This window comes from Xiphophorus couchianus, chromosome 1 (assembly GCF_001444195.1).
Source record: "Xiphophorus couchianus chromosome 1, X_couchianus-1.0, whole genome shotgun sequence".
In the NCBI taxonomy this organism is placed as follows: Eukaryota; Metazoa; Chordata; class Actinopteri; order Cyprinodontiformes; family Poeciliidae; genus Xiphophorus; species Xiphophorus couchianus.
In genome coordinates, this window is record NC_040228.1 from 12,186,259 (window position 1) to 12,203,150 (window position 16,892).

Below are 16,892 nucleotides of genomic sequence, written 5' to 3' on the forward strand. Positions count from 1 at the left end.
TAAAAACCTAAGATCTCACACAGCTGCTCGTTTATCACACTTGGACTGTTTCCCACTGTATGTTTCTGAGATGTCTGACTCCGTCGCAGTGCACACTTCATTAGGAGTTTTAATCTAACTGATGAATGCTCCGTCACTTCTTTAATCCCCACCCCCCCTCCTTTTTTTCGGCTCAAAAATCCTGACTTCGGGTAGTGTGCGTGCACTTTTTTTTTTTTTTTTCCTGCCGTGCCATGATGGCTGATGACCGGAAGATGAGTTGAGCCGCGGTCAGCGTACATTCGATCCGTCAAGCCGTCCAAAATAGGCCATAGAGAGAGCTGACTGGGAAAAAGATCTCATTTTCAGTGGAGTGGTGATGAAGGTTGGGAGCCACTTGCTACATTTATTTTAGGATTCCCACCAGTGTGGCAAGATGCACACTCTCGCTCATGTACAAGCCCATGAAAGGAGAATGTTAGGACTCAGCCAATCGCCCGCAGGCTGGCAGTGGGATAATATTCCAGGAGTGTGTGTCATGTAACATTTCATGAGTTATCGCTCTGAAAAAAAAGGGGGCTGCTCATCACGCTGTGGCTGTCCTTTTTTTTTTCCTGTGTATTGACATCCAGAGAACTGGCTTCCAGAGCATATCTATGTTTCCACACAGCACAAAAATAACAGAGAAATGTGGAGCTGACCGTGAAAATTGCCGTGATAACCTGAACTAACTCTCTAAATAACGACATGAGATGATTTTCCTTTGTGTTCTCCAAGAATGTGTCCCGTCAGGCTGCTGAAAGGGGGGCCGGGGGCGGAGAGAAATTCATGCAGAAAATGAAAGCTTAGCCCTGTGATGCTCATCGCAACATAAACAATATTTATCCGAGGGTAATCTCCTTAGATCGGGAGCAGACAGAAGATTACAACTAAAGATGGCTTCATTTAGAAACAAAATTAGGAGAAAAAAAGGAGAACTCAATACTCGGCTCCCTCTCTCTCATTGGCCATATGCTGCAGCATAAACAAGGTCTGTTTTATGATCTGCTTTATGTTTTTTTCCCATCCTGTGCACGTACATGACATGCTGTTGAACTAGGAAAAGATTAGAAATGTGAGATTGGATTAAAGGCAGAGGCAGTGTATTTAAACAACAGTAAGTAAGCAGATAAAAAATGATATTTTAGTTTTATTAGAACAGCTCTGCCTGAGAATGACTGAAACCTGGACAGCCGCAGCTTGTTCAGCAGGCCTTAGACCAACAAACCTTTCATCTGTGTAAACTTTGGCTGGGTGTGACCCACCGAGGGAAAAAAAAAGGCACATCCTGTCTTATTTGTCTATCCTCGGAGAACCACATCCCATTTTTGGGTCCTTCAGACCTTTAGCTTTAAATCATCCCTGATGTCTTAAAATAAACCATGCCATTTATTGCTCCTGGGCAGGTTTTAAACCAATAAGGGTGGCCTTTTCAAATTTGCATTTAGGTCATGCTCATAAAAAGTGATAAAGTACTCACGCTCACCTGGTAGTTACACTCAGGGTCCATGCAGTGGTAATGCTCTCTGTACTGGTAGGCACAGTGCACGTGTCCACAGTGCTGGCTTCCAGAGAACCTGAAAACACAGGACATGTTAAACCACATTAATAATGGAACGCTGTCATCTCTGTCTCGTTATAATTGGCCTAGGTTGCCCATGTTGCTGCCTGGACCAGGTGAACCTGAAGCTGCTCTGCCACAGCATCAAAACAAGATTCTCGCTATTAGTTACACTTACAAAAATACAATACCATATAGAGTACCACTTTTTTACACATGAAGATCTAAAACAAAATCGTACAAATAGCTTTTTAAAAATAAACTCATGTAGCTTGCCAGATGTATTATTAAAGATGCATTTTCTTAGTGGTGTTTCGTCAGGTCTCAAACCATGAATGTCTTTCATATCTGGAAATTTTTTCAAACAACTGATTTTTTTTGTAGCATTCTTCTAGCTAGCTGACCAGCTAGCTCCCCTGTGCAGGGGAGGGAAAGTGTTGCTCTCAATACACTCCATTACACAGAAATTCATAGAAACGTCACCCTTCAGTCTAACTAAAAGTGCAGCCTCTATCTGGTCCTTTAAGGGACAGTGGATTGGGGCCCCGGGAGATTATGGGGGCCTCAAAAAGATTTATAATAAATGGATATTTGCTACAAAACTTAAAATCCATTATCACTGTGATTCATTTTAGCCTCTAACCTAACCCTCGACCTCAAGCAGATCAGACGCAACAGCAGCAAGCTTAAAGGGCACGCTCAACGACTCCTACTCCTACTTTGATTTTGATGCGACTGTGTTACTTCACCACAGACGTTCTTGTCATAGTTACGATTTTGTGTAACAAAATATTTGATGGATTAGGATGTATTAAGAAATGATGGTGAGCGCATACGGATAAAGATAGGACAAGGCGTAAAAATGTTGGAAGTTGTTGACTAACAAGCTTTTGTAAATTGCATATGCAACTTGCGTGGGTAGGTCCCACATCCTTTTCTTGTTGTTTGTGTAACATAGACAGCAGAACAGCAAAACAATAAAATATGAACTACTAAACTGCTTGTGGGTGATAATGTTTCGTGTAGTCAGAATAACATGATCAAAAATATTAATAAATAAATGTTACAGAACAAAGTTATAACCAATAAGCACCAGCACTATATTTACAGCGGGGGGATTACGTGTTTAAATAAAAGCTATTACATGTTATGTTTGCCAACTTTGAGGGGAAAGAGGAATATAATGTGGCAACATGGAGAGATGTGATTCAAAAATGATCAACAGCAAATGAAGAACGATTTGCTGATAAATCATTAAAATTACCAGAAATTGGAGAAGAAGAAAAAACAACACAGGTGATTGAGTTCTCAGAGGTAGCTCGCTCGTCTTCAGATGTCACCTTCAAAGTAACGAATCTCACACCTTCAAACTGGGTGCTGCTTTCCACACTCTGCCACAAATTACCCGTCTGTCACACCAATTTCAACCAAATTATCTTCATTTATTTCCAATGGCGCCGTAAGAGACACTTATTACTCTAAAACCTTTTTATTCTCTCTCTTTGCAGTCGCTGACACATTAAGGACTCTTATTCTTTATATTGCTGTGAAAAGTCCTTGTCAAATCAATTCCTCGTTCCCTCAGGTAAACAACTATTTGGCCCTGTAAGGTAAAAGGTCGGGTTCTGTGTGTTTTCCCTCCTGTCAAAAGCGCAAAAAACTGGAATTTTAGTCTAAAACAAGCAGCTTTTTTCTGTCGAGCAGACACTTTTATGGTGGTGATTATAAGCCTGACAATGACGACTGTTAAAATCCTCCAATTACCAGTGAAAACACACAAATAAACATTTGCTCTGCCGCTGCCAAGGACTCCATCTGCTGTAGTGCCGAGGAGAGAGGGGGAAAAGGGGGCTGAGTAATATTTTTTCCATCTCTCTTTCTGTTTTTTTTTTCCTTGTTAGGATTATCCCAGAGCTGCATTTACAGATCACTTTGCTGAGTTCATTAAGTTAATTGAACAGCATATTCAGCACTGCTTTTAAGTTGACAGTGTGGATGTTTGTGTCTTTTTAAACACAGCCAAACCAAAGATTTTAGGCGTCCTGAAGCAGAATTTTATTTGGGAGGCACCATATTTATTCCTAATTATCATTCAAGTATCTATACCTACTTTTTTAAAGTAATGGCATGTAATAAAACCCCAAATCTCAGCTCCTAATAAAATGAGTATCAAAATATTTTTGTATTGAAGTTTTATATTACTATGGCCTACAGAAGATTGTAGTAGTTTAGCATATAGTGACCCTAAAGATGGAGGGAGGCTACAAAAAATCCTTACTAGAGAAGCTGGCTTTTCCTAGAAAGCCATACCCAAGCATAACAATGCAAAATTAAGAGGAAGAAAAAAGTATGGAAAAGAAAAGCAAATTTTTATTGGTGTTATGTCATATTTTTATTTACTGAAAATATATTTTATATAGCTCAATCAAAATGAACAAAATCCTTGAAATAAACTGGAATATAAAATATGACGTGTGATATGTGACCTTCATTCTCAAAAAACTTAATTACTTTTCCATGCTATTCTGATATATTGATATTCACTCATGCATGTGTATAAAAGTAGCACTTATCGACCTTTTCTGTAACAATGTCTGTCTCTCTTGGGGACCCCAGGTGTCCTGGGGTCTTAAAATCTGCCTATACATTGGCCCAGCCTTCTTTCCAAAAACCCCAGCAGAAGGCCTGATGGCTCTTTTAACAAGAGTCGACCAGACTGCAGAAAAGAGCCAACATATGTCCCGTCTATAAAGGCAGTCTCACACACATATATACATGAACATCCACGATGATTAACACGCACAGCCCCCCACCTTTCCCCTCTGAGACTACAGTCCACCCTCTGCTCAATGCCCAGCTGTATCACTTTGCCTCTGGACAATTCCCACTTGCCGCGTCAGGGGGCCTAATGGGCCTCTGCTATTCAGCAGCAGATTAAATATTAATATCGCCACGATACAGAGATTGCAGAGCATCTCCAGTTACAATAGAGTTACACAGATCAAAGTGGTGAGGCAACGGTGGCTGCATGAAAGCATTTAAAGAGCAGAAACTGCACCTAAACACCATCAAGGAACATCTTTGCGAGCCGAACTTGAGTGCGAGAAATATGAGAAAGCTCCCCCTCACCCCCTGGTTTTTTGCAGGATTGGATGAAAACATATTTACAAAGCCAATTTTTTGTCACATTCTGCGCTCATTATCCAGGGCTTTAAAAAGATCCTCCTCCCCTGCCTCTACCTCCCATCTTGCTGCTACATTTGCCCTTTTTATGAGCCCTCCTTTTCCATTTTTTCCCCTCCCTCCTCTTCTTTTCCTTTCTCTCTCTCTTTTTTTTTTCTCAAGCCCAACACGGAAATTGAAACTGTATCTGGGCTTATCTGCAACCTCCCCGTGCATCAACTGCCGAGATGTTTAGACAAATTTTATGCATTATGCAGCGCAAATATCAAAACAGTTCTTGGCAGTGCCAGCAGAAGCCTCATTAAAAATTCCTTAATTAAATCTTCTTGCAAAATGTAATCAGTCCAAGGAAGGGGTTTCATGTGTGTGCGTGCGAGCGAGTGTGCAGAAGAGGACGCGCACATGTGTGTTTCTGTCAGTGCCAAGGCTTTGATTTGTGCCCTTCATGTTATGGCTTGGAGAAGTAATCATTAATGCCAAAGCCACTTTGGCTTTTCAAATGCCTTTTTTCCCTTTTTATATAGACTAAACAGACAAAGATGATCACCTTTTTAGTGATGATGAATTCAACTAGATGTTATGTCTGCCGAAATATAAGATACATTCCCTTCTTGGATGTTTACTGTATTTTTGTTGTAAATGACTTTAGTGTTGGTCATTTCTTGCCTTTGGCATTTTGTACTTAGGCAGATTTGCTTGTTTCACGCTCAACTTTTTTGGGGTGTACCCTGCTGACAATCCTTCAATTTATACCAGACTGCTTGTGTAGTCTTTCATACCTGCATTTACCATTGATGTTTTTTTTATTTTGTATAATCTACGCATTGTGTACCATAAGAAAATAGAGCTACCTTACTTTAATTAATAATTTAACAGCAGCAGGTCAATCCTATTTATTTTTGGTCTCATCAGGGATCATAATATGTCATATTGAATAAAGGTCAATGAGCCCAAATTCAGGACTAAAGAGTGAGAAAAAGTTTTCAGCAAAAAAAATAAATACGTAAACAAAATAAACTGAAATCTGAACATTTGATGTCCACTTATCTAACTAACTAATTAAAATCTCTGACCACTAATCAAAGCGTGGTTCACTCGCAAAGCTTTTTACAAGAAAATAAAGGAACAGAGGTAGAAAACCCATTTAAAATAAAAAAGACTAATAATATCAAAGCATTGCATTAAAAAAAAAAGGAATGCTGCAAACCAAAAGTCAATAAATAGGCTGCACATTATGAAAATGAACTGAACAGATAATCTATGATCCTCTGTGCAAATATGGAAAAGGATTAGTATTCCATAATCTAAAATAGGAGGAGCAATTAAAAACTGAAGAAAAGTGGCTCAAGAATGAAGCCCTGAGGAACCCCACATCTGATCTTCATTCATTCATATTAATAATTCCGAAATTATATGAAAAGGTGGTCCTAATCCTGAAAAAGATCAAGATGCCCCTGATTTTACAATGCCCTGGTTGAAGAGCCAATATCAAAAATGGCTATTGATGACAAACATGTTGAGTTACAAAAAAAGTTTAGACCTCAATAGAAATCCTTCATAATATTCACATTTTTATCCTTATCAGTCCAAATAGGAAACTGTAAATAACATTTATGTTTTGCATATAATTGCACATGACAGTATGTTTTTTTTATTTCCATTTCATCAACATTTAACTACTCTTCTCATATTTAAGACTCCCTATGGATCATTTCCTTATCGGTGTTATTACTTGGAAGACCAAACTGCTGTATCAGTTGATTTAAAAAGATCTCTTTATGTTTTGAGCAAATTTCTATTGATTGTTGCACCAGGAGGGATTTGCATACCTAGCGATATATTTCTGGTAGAGGTTGATGTCATCACTGGCGGGTTTATCAGGCGGCAGACCATTCCTAATGCAAGAGCAAACACCAAACAGACAGGATTAATAGTGAGGCAGGCATGTCGGTTGTTAATAAGAAAAAACTGACACAATATTTTCTTAAAAGCCACTCCCAAACTGTGCACTATCAATATGTATTTTCCAGTGGCATAACAGCGTTTTCAGCCACGCTATGAATCAAAGATAGAAGGTGCGTACTTTGATGCAATGCACTGGCTCCCAACCAATCAAAGTCCAAAATACGGAAGCAAAAGGACATTAATCTTTTGTTGTGCAGAGAGTATGCAAACATAAAAAAAAAGATCTAAAAAACAGTATTTTCTGATAATCCCCAGAGGCCTTAGCTCTAATGTGGATGTCAAATTTACTGCAATCTGTCTGGAATCAGCGTAAACAAAGATGTAAGACACCTCTAGAAGCTGATATATAGAACGTTAGCTTCGGCTCAAACAAATTCATTTCAGGGCAGGAAATAAAGAGGAATTCATCACATTACAGAGGCGCGAGGGGGAATGGTGTTTTCCTTTTGTCACCTGTGTTGTGATTCCTTTCATAAAGCTGGCAGCAGAATAAAAACCCCTAATAGAGATTTGGTCATGTTTGCTCCCGCTCAGCAAGTGGCATTTAGCTCCATGTGAGCGGCTCCACACAGGGGATGACCTGAGGTTAATCTGGCCCAGAGGGGAGGATACATTGCCAGACATTTTACCCAGCGCCCCTTCCTCCTCCCCGTGTACTACAAGCAGCAGACTGGGTCAGTTAGCCAACACTGCCGCTTCGCAGAACCCCCAACCTGGCAAAGGCCAAAGCTTGAGGGAGAGGTGCCTGAGGGCTCTTAAACAGTGTCTTTGATAGGTCCTGGCTGAGTAGAGACGAGGTCACAACCAATCAAACAGACTCTGGAAGCTCCTTCCTACTGCTAATGCACACAGCTGTAGGTGAGCTCCCCAAACCCCTCGTTTGCTTCCTTTAAAGTGCCCTCATCAGGCAGCGTCGAGCCGGCCCCTGCGACTCACCGGGAGGTTAGCCGTGGCTCTGAAGTAATTAAAGGGAGAGTTGTTACACCCTAGCCAAACGAAAGAAGTCAGTCACTTTGCGATGACTGTGCTAAATCAGTCTCCATGGAGTGCTACGGAGAGTAAACACTTCATGCGCCTTCGCAGCTCATAATGTCGTGGATATATTGGGCGTTATGCGCTGTTTCACACTACGGAGGTAGCAATTACCTTTGCGTTTGGCTAACTGACTCACAGAAGCAGTTAAATTGTATGTGAGCATCACATTAGCTCTGAGGGGGCTGCACTCAGAGACCATTGGTGCAAGGAAAAGAGAAATCTATGTTTGGAATTGTTCAATTCTATTAGTCAACTTTAAATGAAGGATTTGTTGTGTAATTAGTACAATAATTAGTACATTATTTTAAATGCAGCAAGTAATTGAGGATGTTATCTCCTTTGTAAAAAAAAAAGTCCTAAATTATCTTTATGTTGGTGTATTTTATCCAAATACCCCCAAAACTAGTCGATTCTATATTTAGTGACAGAAACATAACAGGTTGGTGTTCGGGTGCAAATAGTGTCACTGTGTTTCAGTCAGCATTGCTTCAACTTTTTTTTTTTTGGTTTTGTTTTTCTTGTTCCTCAATTTCTTGATAAACCACATATCTATTTTGACAACCCACACCCAAACTTGATCTACACAGAATCTCAGCTGTTTTAAATTATTATTTGTATTGACTGTCTCTGCAATATAAATGCGACACATATCTAGGATGATAACATTAAAGCACAAAAGACTATTTTTGGTATAATTTTATAAACTAGAAAAAATAAGGGTTTTCCCCAAGCTACTCTTGTATTGTTCTGACTGCTTTCATGAAATTTAAAATGTGAAATGAAGAAATTCAAAAGTGCTACAAATATTTTAGGACAATTGACTCAGATTAGCATTTCTAAGTCTTGGCCATACTATAGCAGTGTTCATCTAAAATAGTGCTATGCTACTTTAAGCTAGCTTAGGCTATGTGAGTTAGTCAAGTTCCACATTAAAAAAAATTAGATTAGCACAAATACAAATTTGCTAGTGTCAAGCTATAGTAATGCTAAAACTCAGTAAGCTCAGTTTACTCAGTAAGCTACAGACTGCACTCTCAGTTTAGCACTACTTTAGTGATGCTAAGCTAATTTAGGCAACTTCATTGGTATACTGTCTAGCAATAATTTAAACTTTAGCACTACTTAATGTACCTTAACATTTTTATTATTATTGAGGCTATTGTCACCTTCTAGTCCAGCAATTCTATTTGTATTATAACAAAATTAATTGGATTCCCAGACCGAGTGAGCGCAGTATTCTTTTTAATTATGAAAAAAAATCTTAAGAAAAATATCCGAGATCTGGAAACTTAGTATGATTATAAAGTTCATTACCTGTATGAAATTTAGATGTTTTTTATTTCAATAAAAGTTAAAGAGGAGATATTTTTTGTATCACATAAAAATGGCAAAAAAAAAAAACAACTTACTTCACTGATGACACAGTGCCTGTGGTTATAGAGTCAGTCTTGGAAAAGCTGGACTTCATATAATCAGCTGCGTTGAAGCTTATGTGTCCTGCCTGGTCCATTGTCAGCCCCGGAGCAAGGTTGGCCCCAGTCGTGCCAACAGCAGGGACCCCAGGAGCTCCAGGGTTTCCTGGTGCCGTAGCCAGAACATTAGGGATCAAAGAAGTTTCTGGATTTCCTGGTATTAGCTTCTGGATTGTTCGGATGTCATATTTGGAAGGACGACCAACTTTACCAGTCTTAAAGGCAATAGCACCACCCATGTCTGGGTTGCCCTCGCCGGGTTTAAACAGGTGCAGAAACTTGACATTCTCCAGGTCGTACTTGGACGGTCGCTTGTAAGCATTGCCATTCTGCTGCTGCAAGCTCTCGCCCATCTTTAGCTTCTGAATGAAGAAATCGTATTTTGAGGCTCGGGAGGCCATGTTCTGTACGTGGGAAGAATTGGGCGGCTGAGAGTTGCCCAACTGAGTTGCTCCCGACTGTTTGTGGTCTAGGCTGGAGTGGTAGATCTGACCCTCCACCCCCGGCAGGCCGCCGGAGCTCTGAAGCATCGAAGCGCTCTTTTCTTGGGTCAGTTTGGAGTTGAGGTCATCCGGTTTGGGTGGGGAAGCGTGCACGGGCCAAGGGAGGGTTTCACCAGCTTTTAGCTTGCGGATGTACTCTTCGTACTTGGAGAAGCGAGGGCTGCGCGAGTCCTCCGCATTGCTGAGGGACGATGGGTCTGAGGTAGCTTTGACAGCATCAAAGCCGATCTTCTTGGTCACCTCGTCCCTTACCTGATGGTCATCATAACCAAACATCCCAAGAAACTTATTCATGGTGTTGACAGCATAGTCCCGTAGGGCTGAAGCTTCTCCTGCACAAAGAAAATAAAAAAAAGTTACATATAAGGTTCAATAAGTTAAGATTGTTCATTTGAAAACTGGTGTGTATAAGACTGAAAGAATCATTGTAATAACATAATATTATAAACAGCACAGATGCAATGATAATACCTTTACTTCAGATAGTTGTCCCAATATGGTTTGCTATAAATAAATTACTCTGTTGCAATAATTAATATTTTTCTAAACAATTAGATTAACTATGACCAAATTTGCCAAAATGCTCACTTGGGTAATTAACATGCCTAGAAACAAATGGCACCGCTCTTGCATTTAAGGACCTCTAGCAAATCTAACAATGCCACCAGCAAATAGGAAACAGGAAAAGTTTGTCTGCAGTGCGTGCAACATCTGTAAATGTCTGTGTATATATGTGTCTACAATCAAACAGCCTCAGGCTCTTCCTGTTTTGCTTGCTGTGTCAGTCCTGCAAAATCTGCAGGTTAACATACTAAAGAGTATGTGTGCCACGAACCACACACAAAAAAACATTTTTAAAAGTGTGTTGTTTTGACAATAACAACAAACTGGTTGTCAAAATTTTTTTTAAAAATTTTTCTCTAAAGCAGAATCTTCCACTTTTGAAAAAATCTTAAAAATAATACCTTTTAATAACAGTATCATAGTCTTACTTAGTTCTCCAACAATGAAGTTTAGATTATATTTTTATACCTTTTGCTCTTTTTTTTCTTTACCATTTTACCATTTGTTTTAAACTTTTCACTCAATCTCTATTCATAGGCACATTCCAGAGTAGTTTTTCTTGAAACAAATTTCTAGACCTATGAATATCAACACACACATGCCTTGTTGAATGATGTTGTCTGTCCCATTGTGAAGAGAGGCTAAGACAAATGGGCTTCAGAGCAAGATCCAATGTATACTCCACGGAAACAAACGTAAAGATTTTGATCAACTTACAAAGGATGAAGTATATTTGAAAATGCTTGGGTTATATTTATTTCACAGGAATTCTCAGTAGCTGTGCCATCAGTAATTGGATTTTCACCCTAACCGAATAAACATGTTAAGATTAAAGCAGGGAACTTGTGCTGCTGCAAGAAAACATTAATTTATTTAAAAAATTAATTATAGAATTAAAAGATTTTTAGTGCTTAATGTAAAAACAAAAAAAAATCCAACAACACTACAGGAATTAAGAAAACATATTAAATAATGTTTTATAAACTAATAAACCTTCAAAGTTGATTTGTGTCACCTTCAAAAGTTCAAAGCACAAACTTTTTGTTCATTTATAAACTAAACCATAATTTTACTTAAGGACTCCATTAAATTGGACAACTTCCCCAAGGACACTGGCAGAATACAGTCAATGTATAGTTTAATTGCATTATGTGGAGATTAATTCTGCCTCATTAAGTGCAATCCAGGTTAGAGTAAGTGGTCAGAAAGTGGCGGAAAGGAAAGGATGATTTGGCCCTGAAAGCAGTGAAAGGATCACGCTATGCATGAAGAAGAGGAGCTTGCGTGAAGAGGAAATGGTGCAGAGAAAAAGGGAGTAAGAGAGAAGCGGAAAGAAAAAAAAAGAAAGAAAGAAATAATCAGGAGTGGCGGAGCAGCCTTGATGTGTTTGCAGATCTGACTCATTTCCAAAAGTCTCCTCTTGAGTAACTCTGCACATTAGGCAGGATCTGAGAACAGATGATCATTTCAACAGCGTTATGTTCGACCTCCTTTACTCACTCACTGACTTGGCATGGTCACAGGGATGAAATCCAAAGTCCTTTTTTAAAAATTTGTTTTACTGCTGTTTTCATCAGCAGAGAACACATGAGCTGGCAGGAGGAGGTGCCGCCCACCATCCGAGGTAATTAATACGCAAATATTTCTGTTCTTGTCTCATATTTCTCAGTTATTGCTAAATCAGTCCCTGGGCCCTGCTCTTCACATCCCCTGTGCAGCATGTAAAATAATCCCCAAATTTCCACTCGCCACGGCTGGGGTTGTTTCTCCACTCTGTGGGTCGGTATGAAACAGGATCTAGTGGATCGAAGTGCCATGAAATTTTTAGGAGAAATAGATCAGATATTTGAGAGGAAATACCTACATGTTTGCCACAGATCAGTTTGTCAAATCTATCGTGTTTTCACATGTACTAAAACCACAGTGACACTACGTAAATACAATTGCCTATTGTGCTGTTTCATACCGGATTTCACGTTTGCATTTTTTTCTTTAGCCAAAAAATTAAGTGATGGCATTAAACATAATTGGGGATGCTTTTGAAGAAGTCCATTTAGAAAGGATAGCAATTCGAGTTCTCTTGGTTGGATATTATTGGTTTGTATTTATAAGGCCATCTCAAGTCGCACCATATGATATGCATCTATTTATCCATACAGTATATCATACAGCTCCAAAGTTAGGGCAGTCCCACCCACAGATCAAAGAGTGAAAGAAACTTGAAAAAGAGAGCGCCTTGTGAAGGACTCATACTTTTATATCAACGTAATTCCCATATTTTATAAAAAAAAACAAAACACTAACTTTAATGTATTCTCTATACAACAACCCTTCACAAAGTGGTGCACTATTATTAAGTGGAAAGAAACAAATATGTTGTTTTCAACCATTTTTTACTTGAAAAATAAAAACTGGTCCAATACACCTAAATAAAATGATTTCATAAAATTAATCACATTTAATTCCCTTTAAAAGTCAGGGAATTATTAAAGAGAATCCACTTTTGACTAATTTAATCTCATCATTAATACAGCTGTTTCATGAACAAGGCCATCTACACAGAGGCGGGCGCATCATGCTGCAGGAATGGTTATCTTTATTGGGAACAGTGAAGCTGTTCAGCGGTGATTGGAAGGTGGATAGAGCTAAATACAAAACAATCATGCAAGAAATCATGTAAGGAGGCTGGAGAAGACTTAAAACTGGTATGGTGGTTATTCTGGTACTCTTAAATAAAGTCCAATGCCACCAGGTTATTGATAAAGTTGTGGAGAAATTAAACCTGGGTTAGGTCATAGAATGACATCTCAAGGTTTCAACAACTCTCAGAAACGTTATTTAGGGGTATCAGAATAAAGGGGGTCACGTCATACCTTTCTTATTATTGTGTTGGTCGACCACATAAAGTATTTCACAAATATGTTATAGATTTTTTATCTTTGCATGATAAAATGTGGCAAAAGTTAAAAATGGAATGCACTCAAATTTGTTTTTACACAGAATTGCTACATATCAGTTTAGAGAACTGGACACTTGTTGGTTTTTACTTCACAAAAATAAAATAAGCAGTTTAAAAGCTGTATCAAAGACTTAACTTCTTCCTGTTTCATGCAATGCTTCATTTTTTAATATTTAACGGATGTCTGTTTTTTTCTTTTTTTCTCTTCCCTTTTTGCTGAGAAATCAGCCGGATCGCGTGACGTGCTATCAGCGAAAGGCAAATGACTGGACTTCAAGGGATTATTACTAGGACTGACAGAAGATAACCTTTCTAAAACGGCATGTAAATGAGGCCGCTACTCAACTGCTATCTGAGCACCTCTTAATAATGCCATGTGACACCAGGTGGGGAAACTCAATGTTGTGTGTGGGGATCAGGGCCCAACGTGGCCCCCTTCGGCTTAGGACAAATTAATGAATAAATAACTAAATAATTTTCTTTTCTTCTGCTTTAACCCCATCTGACATTTCCATCTGCATTCTCTCTGGAGGAGAGCTGCAGGCAAGCGGCTCCTAATCTCGACACTTCAGGATCCAAAACGCGACACAGGCCTGCCTTGTCTATATTTGAGGCAATTAGGCCACATTTTCCCCTCACCGATATGATAACAGATGGGCATTATATCTCCATTTGCTGCCCAAAAATGGTCATCAGCGTGTGGCACGGCCTCAGCGTCCATGGCACCAAGAGGCAGAAGGTGTCGGAGATGATAAAGATGGAAGCCGGCGGCTATAAATGGACTAATCTGAAGAGCTTGCATGCAGACATTTGGTTAAAATGTTTGGCTTCAGAAAGCTGTACTGGTCTCAATCAGCTGCGTTATTATTATTTTTTTATCCTACGGTAATTTTAATATAGTTTTATAAAACTATTTATGCTCATATCAGTGAATTAGTTTGAGGGAGCACTTTTTAAACAGACAGTGGCTGAGCTAATAAAGAGTTGCAATGAATAAATGACGTTATGTACATTTGTTTGATGTAATTTGTCACACGAAAAAAGAAAAGTGCCGGGCTTAAAACTTCCACACTGTTTGCTCAGTTAATTAACAGGCAGTAAATAGAGGGAGGGGGCTTTGAAATAGCTTGAAATGAATAATAACCTTTTAGGGTGAACCCAGAATTGCAAATGGAAGTCATGGTCAAGCCTGTTTGATCCATCGCTCTGAGCATCTCTATCATTTGTTTCATACTTTTTAATTCATTGTTTTTTTTTCCCATTGACTGGCTTAAGAGGGCTCTAATGCGACATCTAAATTATCTAGGAAAAGTATTCTGGGGTTTTGCACTGATAGGAAATCTGCGCAATGCCTCAATGTGAGGAGTTAAATGTTTTGAAGGTCGCAGTTTCTCTCATTGATCTTGCAATGTTTGTTAATTACATTGTCACTGATGTTGTGAGAGATAATTAAGCCACTATGTTTATATGCATAATTATGTGCACTCCACATCAGCCTTTGAAAGACAGCAGTGAGAAAGAGAAAGAGGGAGCCGGAGAGAGAGGGAAAGGAAGAGGGGGAGAGGGGAGGAAAAATGTTTTAATTGTGAGCTGAGCAGAAACACGGCAATATAGATGCCCTAGTTACAATCAACAAAGAGGAACTCGGAGAAAGAAAAGAGAGAAGAAAAAAAAAAACAACAACAACGCTCTAAAGACGAGATTTGCGACTGATGCGGGGTGCTCTCTCCATGCCGTCTTCAAACACCCGGCTTTCTTGTGAGCTTAAAAGAAGGAAGCCGGCGGAGGGAGAAAGGTGTAAGCCTGACTCACAATAGTTCAACATATTTACAGACAAGGCCCTTTTAAGGCCGCGAAATATACAAAATGACTAATTAAAACCACAAAGCACTTTTTTTCTTTTGCCTCTGAAATGAAGTCTGCACTCTTTTCTCAGAAGCCCCTGCCCCCGATTCTAACTGTGGCCAGAGCGGCTGCTGAACTTTCAGTGAAAAAAAAAAAAGAAGAAGAAAAAACGCACAAAACAAAAAGAAGAAAATAGAGACGATGACAAAAAAAGGGAGTACGTGTGGCGCGACTCTGAGCCGCACACTTAAACCTAGATAGAAGCCCGAAAAACTGCTCAACCGAGGCGAGCGAACGCGAAACAAAACTTGTTTTTGCACCACAACAACCGGTTTCACCTGCAAATTGCTGTTTTTTTCTCTCTCTTCTCTCTGTGTGAAACTGACTTTATCTATTCTTATAACTGAGCTGAGCGTGTCTGTGTTTGCACTTTTTTCACGTTTTTACAGCTCTGTGTTTTAACTTGTGCGGCATAAGGCCACTCTCTCTTAAAGTGTCTAGTTTCAAGGGTCACAAAGTGTGCAACAACACTTTCCCAAAAGACTGCTGGTTGCTGTTAATTCTTCCCTGCTGCCGGTTTTATCTGTCTGATAATCAGTGAGTAATGCGAAGGGAACATAGTATCACAATTAAACAAGGGCCATTATGAGTCATTTTATAATGAGTGCTCGTTGTATTAAGGAATCTAAAAAAAAAAAAAAGAAAAAGAAAAAAAATTGGCTTGGAAAAAACTAAATAGGCCACTGCAGGATAACTTCAGCATTGCTGACTTTATTTGACAACTGATCGCTTGGATTTAACAGCTGCAGAATAAAAAGAAAAACGTATGTACCTCCGTGTAAGAGAGCTTGAGGCAGTGGCTAAGTTTAGTGAGCTTAGGGAAAAAAAAATCAAAGACTCAGTATGTAATCCTGGGTGTAATATGAAGCTTAGTCTGGCCCTGCCATGTGCTCTTGGCCCTCTTCTGCCGGGAGAATGTTTAAAAACCCAGCCTTATCAGCCTTCCCCATTTTATGAATTATGTTTTTTTTTTCATAATTGTAAACCTCAAACAAGTTCCTTTCTCCCCCCCTCTTGACCTGCCAGCTGAAGCTGCCTTTAGAGTAATAATGTCACTGGCTATTCATATTGTAACTCTAGAGCCCGTCTTTCCAATAATGGGTACACTTAAGCTTATGTGGATGTGTGGCAATGTCACCTTTCCTTTCCTCTATCCAAGCTTTTGTCCCTTAATACTATTGAGTGCTAACCACTGTGGAGCTGAGACAGAGTTAGTTGCAGATCTATAAAAAATACTGGCCAGGGGTGTGACAAGAGCTCATGGCACAAGATCTCGCAAGATTTTGCGTTAAAATGAAATCTGTTATCCAAAAGTGTTGTCTGACTGCTGTTTTACTCAAAACTTTTAAATATGGCTCCTGGATTTGAAGACAAAAAGTGCTACTTGGATTGTTGCGTCTTGTTTCGTTGACAAGGTTGGGCTGGTTGATAACATATTGTTTAACAAGCACTGAAGAAACAAATGTAACAATGACAGGATGCCAATGATTTGCAAAAATCGTAGGAATAATATGAAGTACCAATCATTAGTTGCTAACAACAACATCTGCTTTGATCCTTCCTAATGCTTTTCCAGCATTAGAATCACCTTGTAAATAGATAAACAAAAAGTACATCAACAGAATCGAGGAACTGGACAAAATTTCTCTGCATGGATTACAGATTTTTGAAATGTTAAATAAACACAGAAAAAAATATAGTAAAAATTTGATCATGTCCCAAAGATA

At 39.1% G+C, this 16,892-nt stretch overlaps 1 protein-coding gene across 6 annotated transcripts in view; it reads right to left on the reverse strand.

Annotated features, from left to right (window-relative positions):
* The window catches only part of casz1 (castor zinc finger 1), a 95,550-nt gene that overhangs the window by 25,952 nt on the left and 52,706 nt on the right, over window positions 1-16,892 (reverse strand). For 4 of the 6 annotated variants that reach the window (XM_028041069.1, XM_028041149.1, XM_028041235.1 and 1 more), the window contains 3 exons: window positions 9,172-10,069; window positions 6,592-6,657; window positions 1,499-1,595 (listed from right to left, as the gene is read on the reverse strand). In XM_028041069.1, coding sequence (XP_027896870.1) covers window positions 1,499-1,595; window positions 6,592-6,657; window positions 9,172-10,069 — 1,061 coding nt within the window. The remainder of the gene's footprint in view (window positions 1-1,498; window positions 1,596-6,591; window positions 6,658-9,171; window positions 10,070-16,892) is intronic. The other 2 variants (XM_028040985.1, XM_028041291.1) reach the window with 1 other exon arrangement.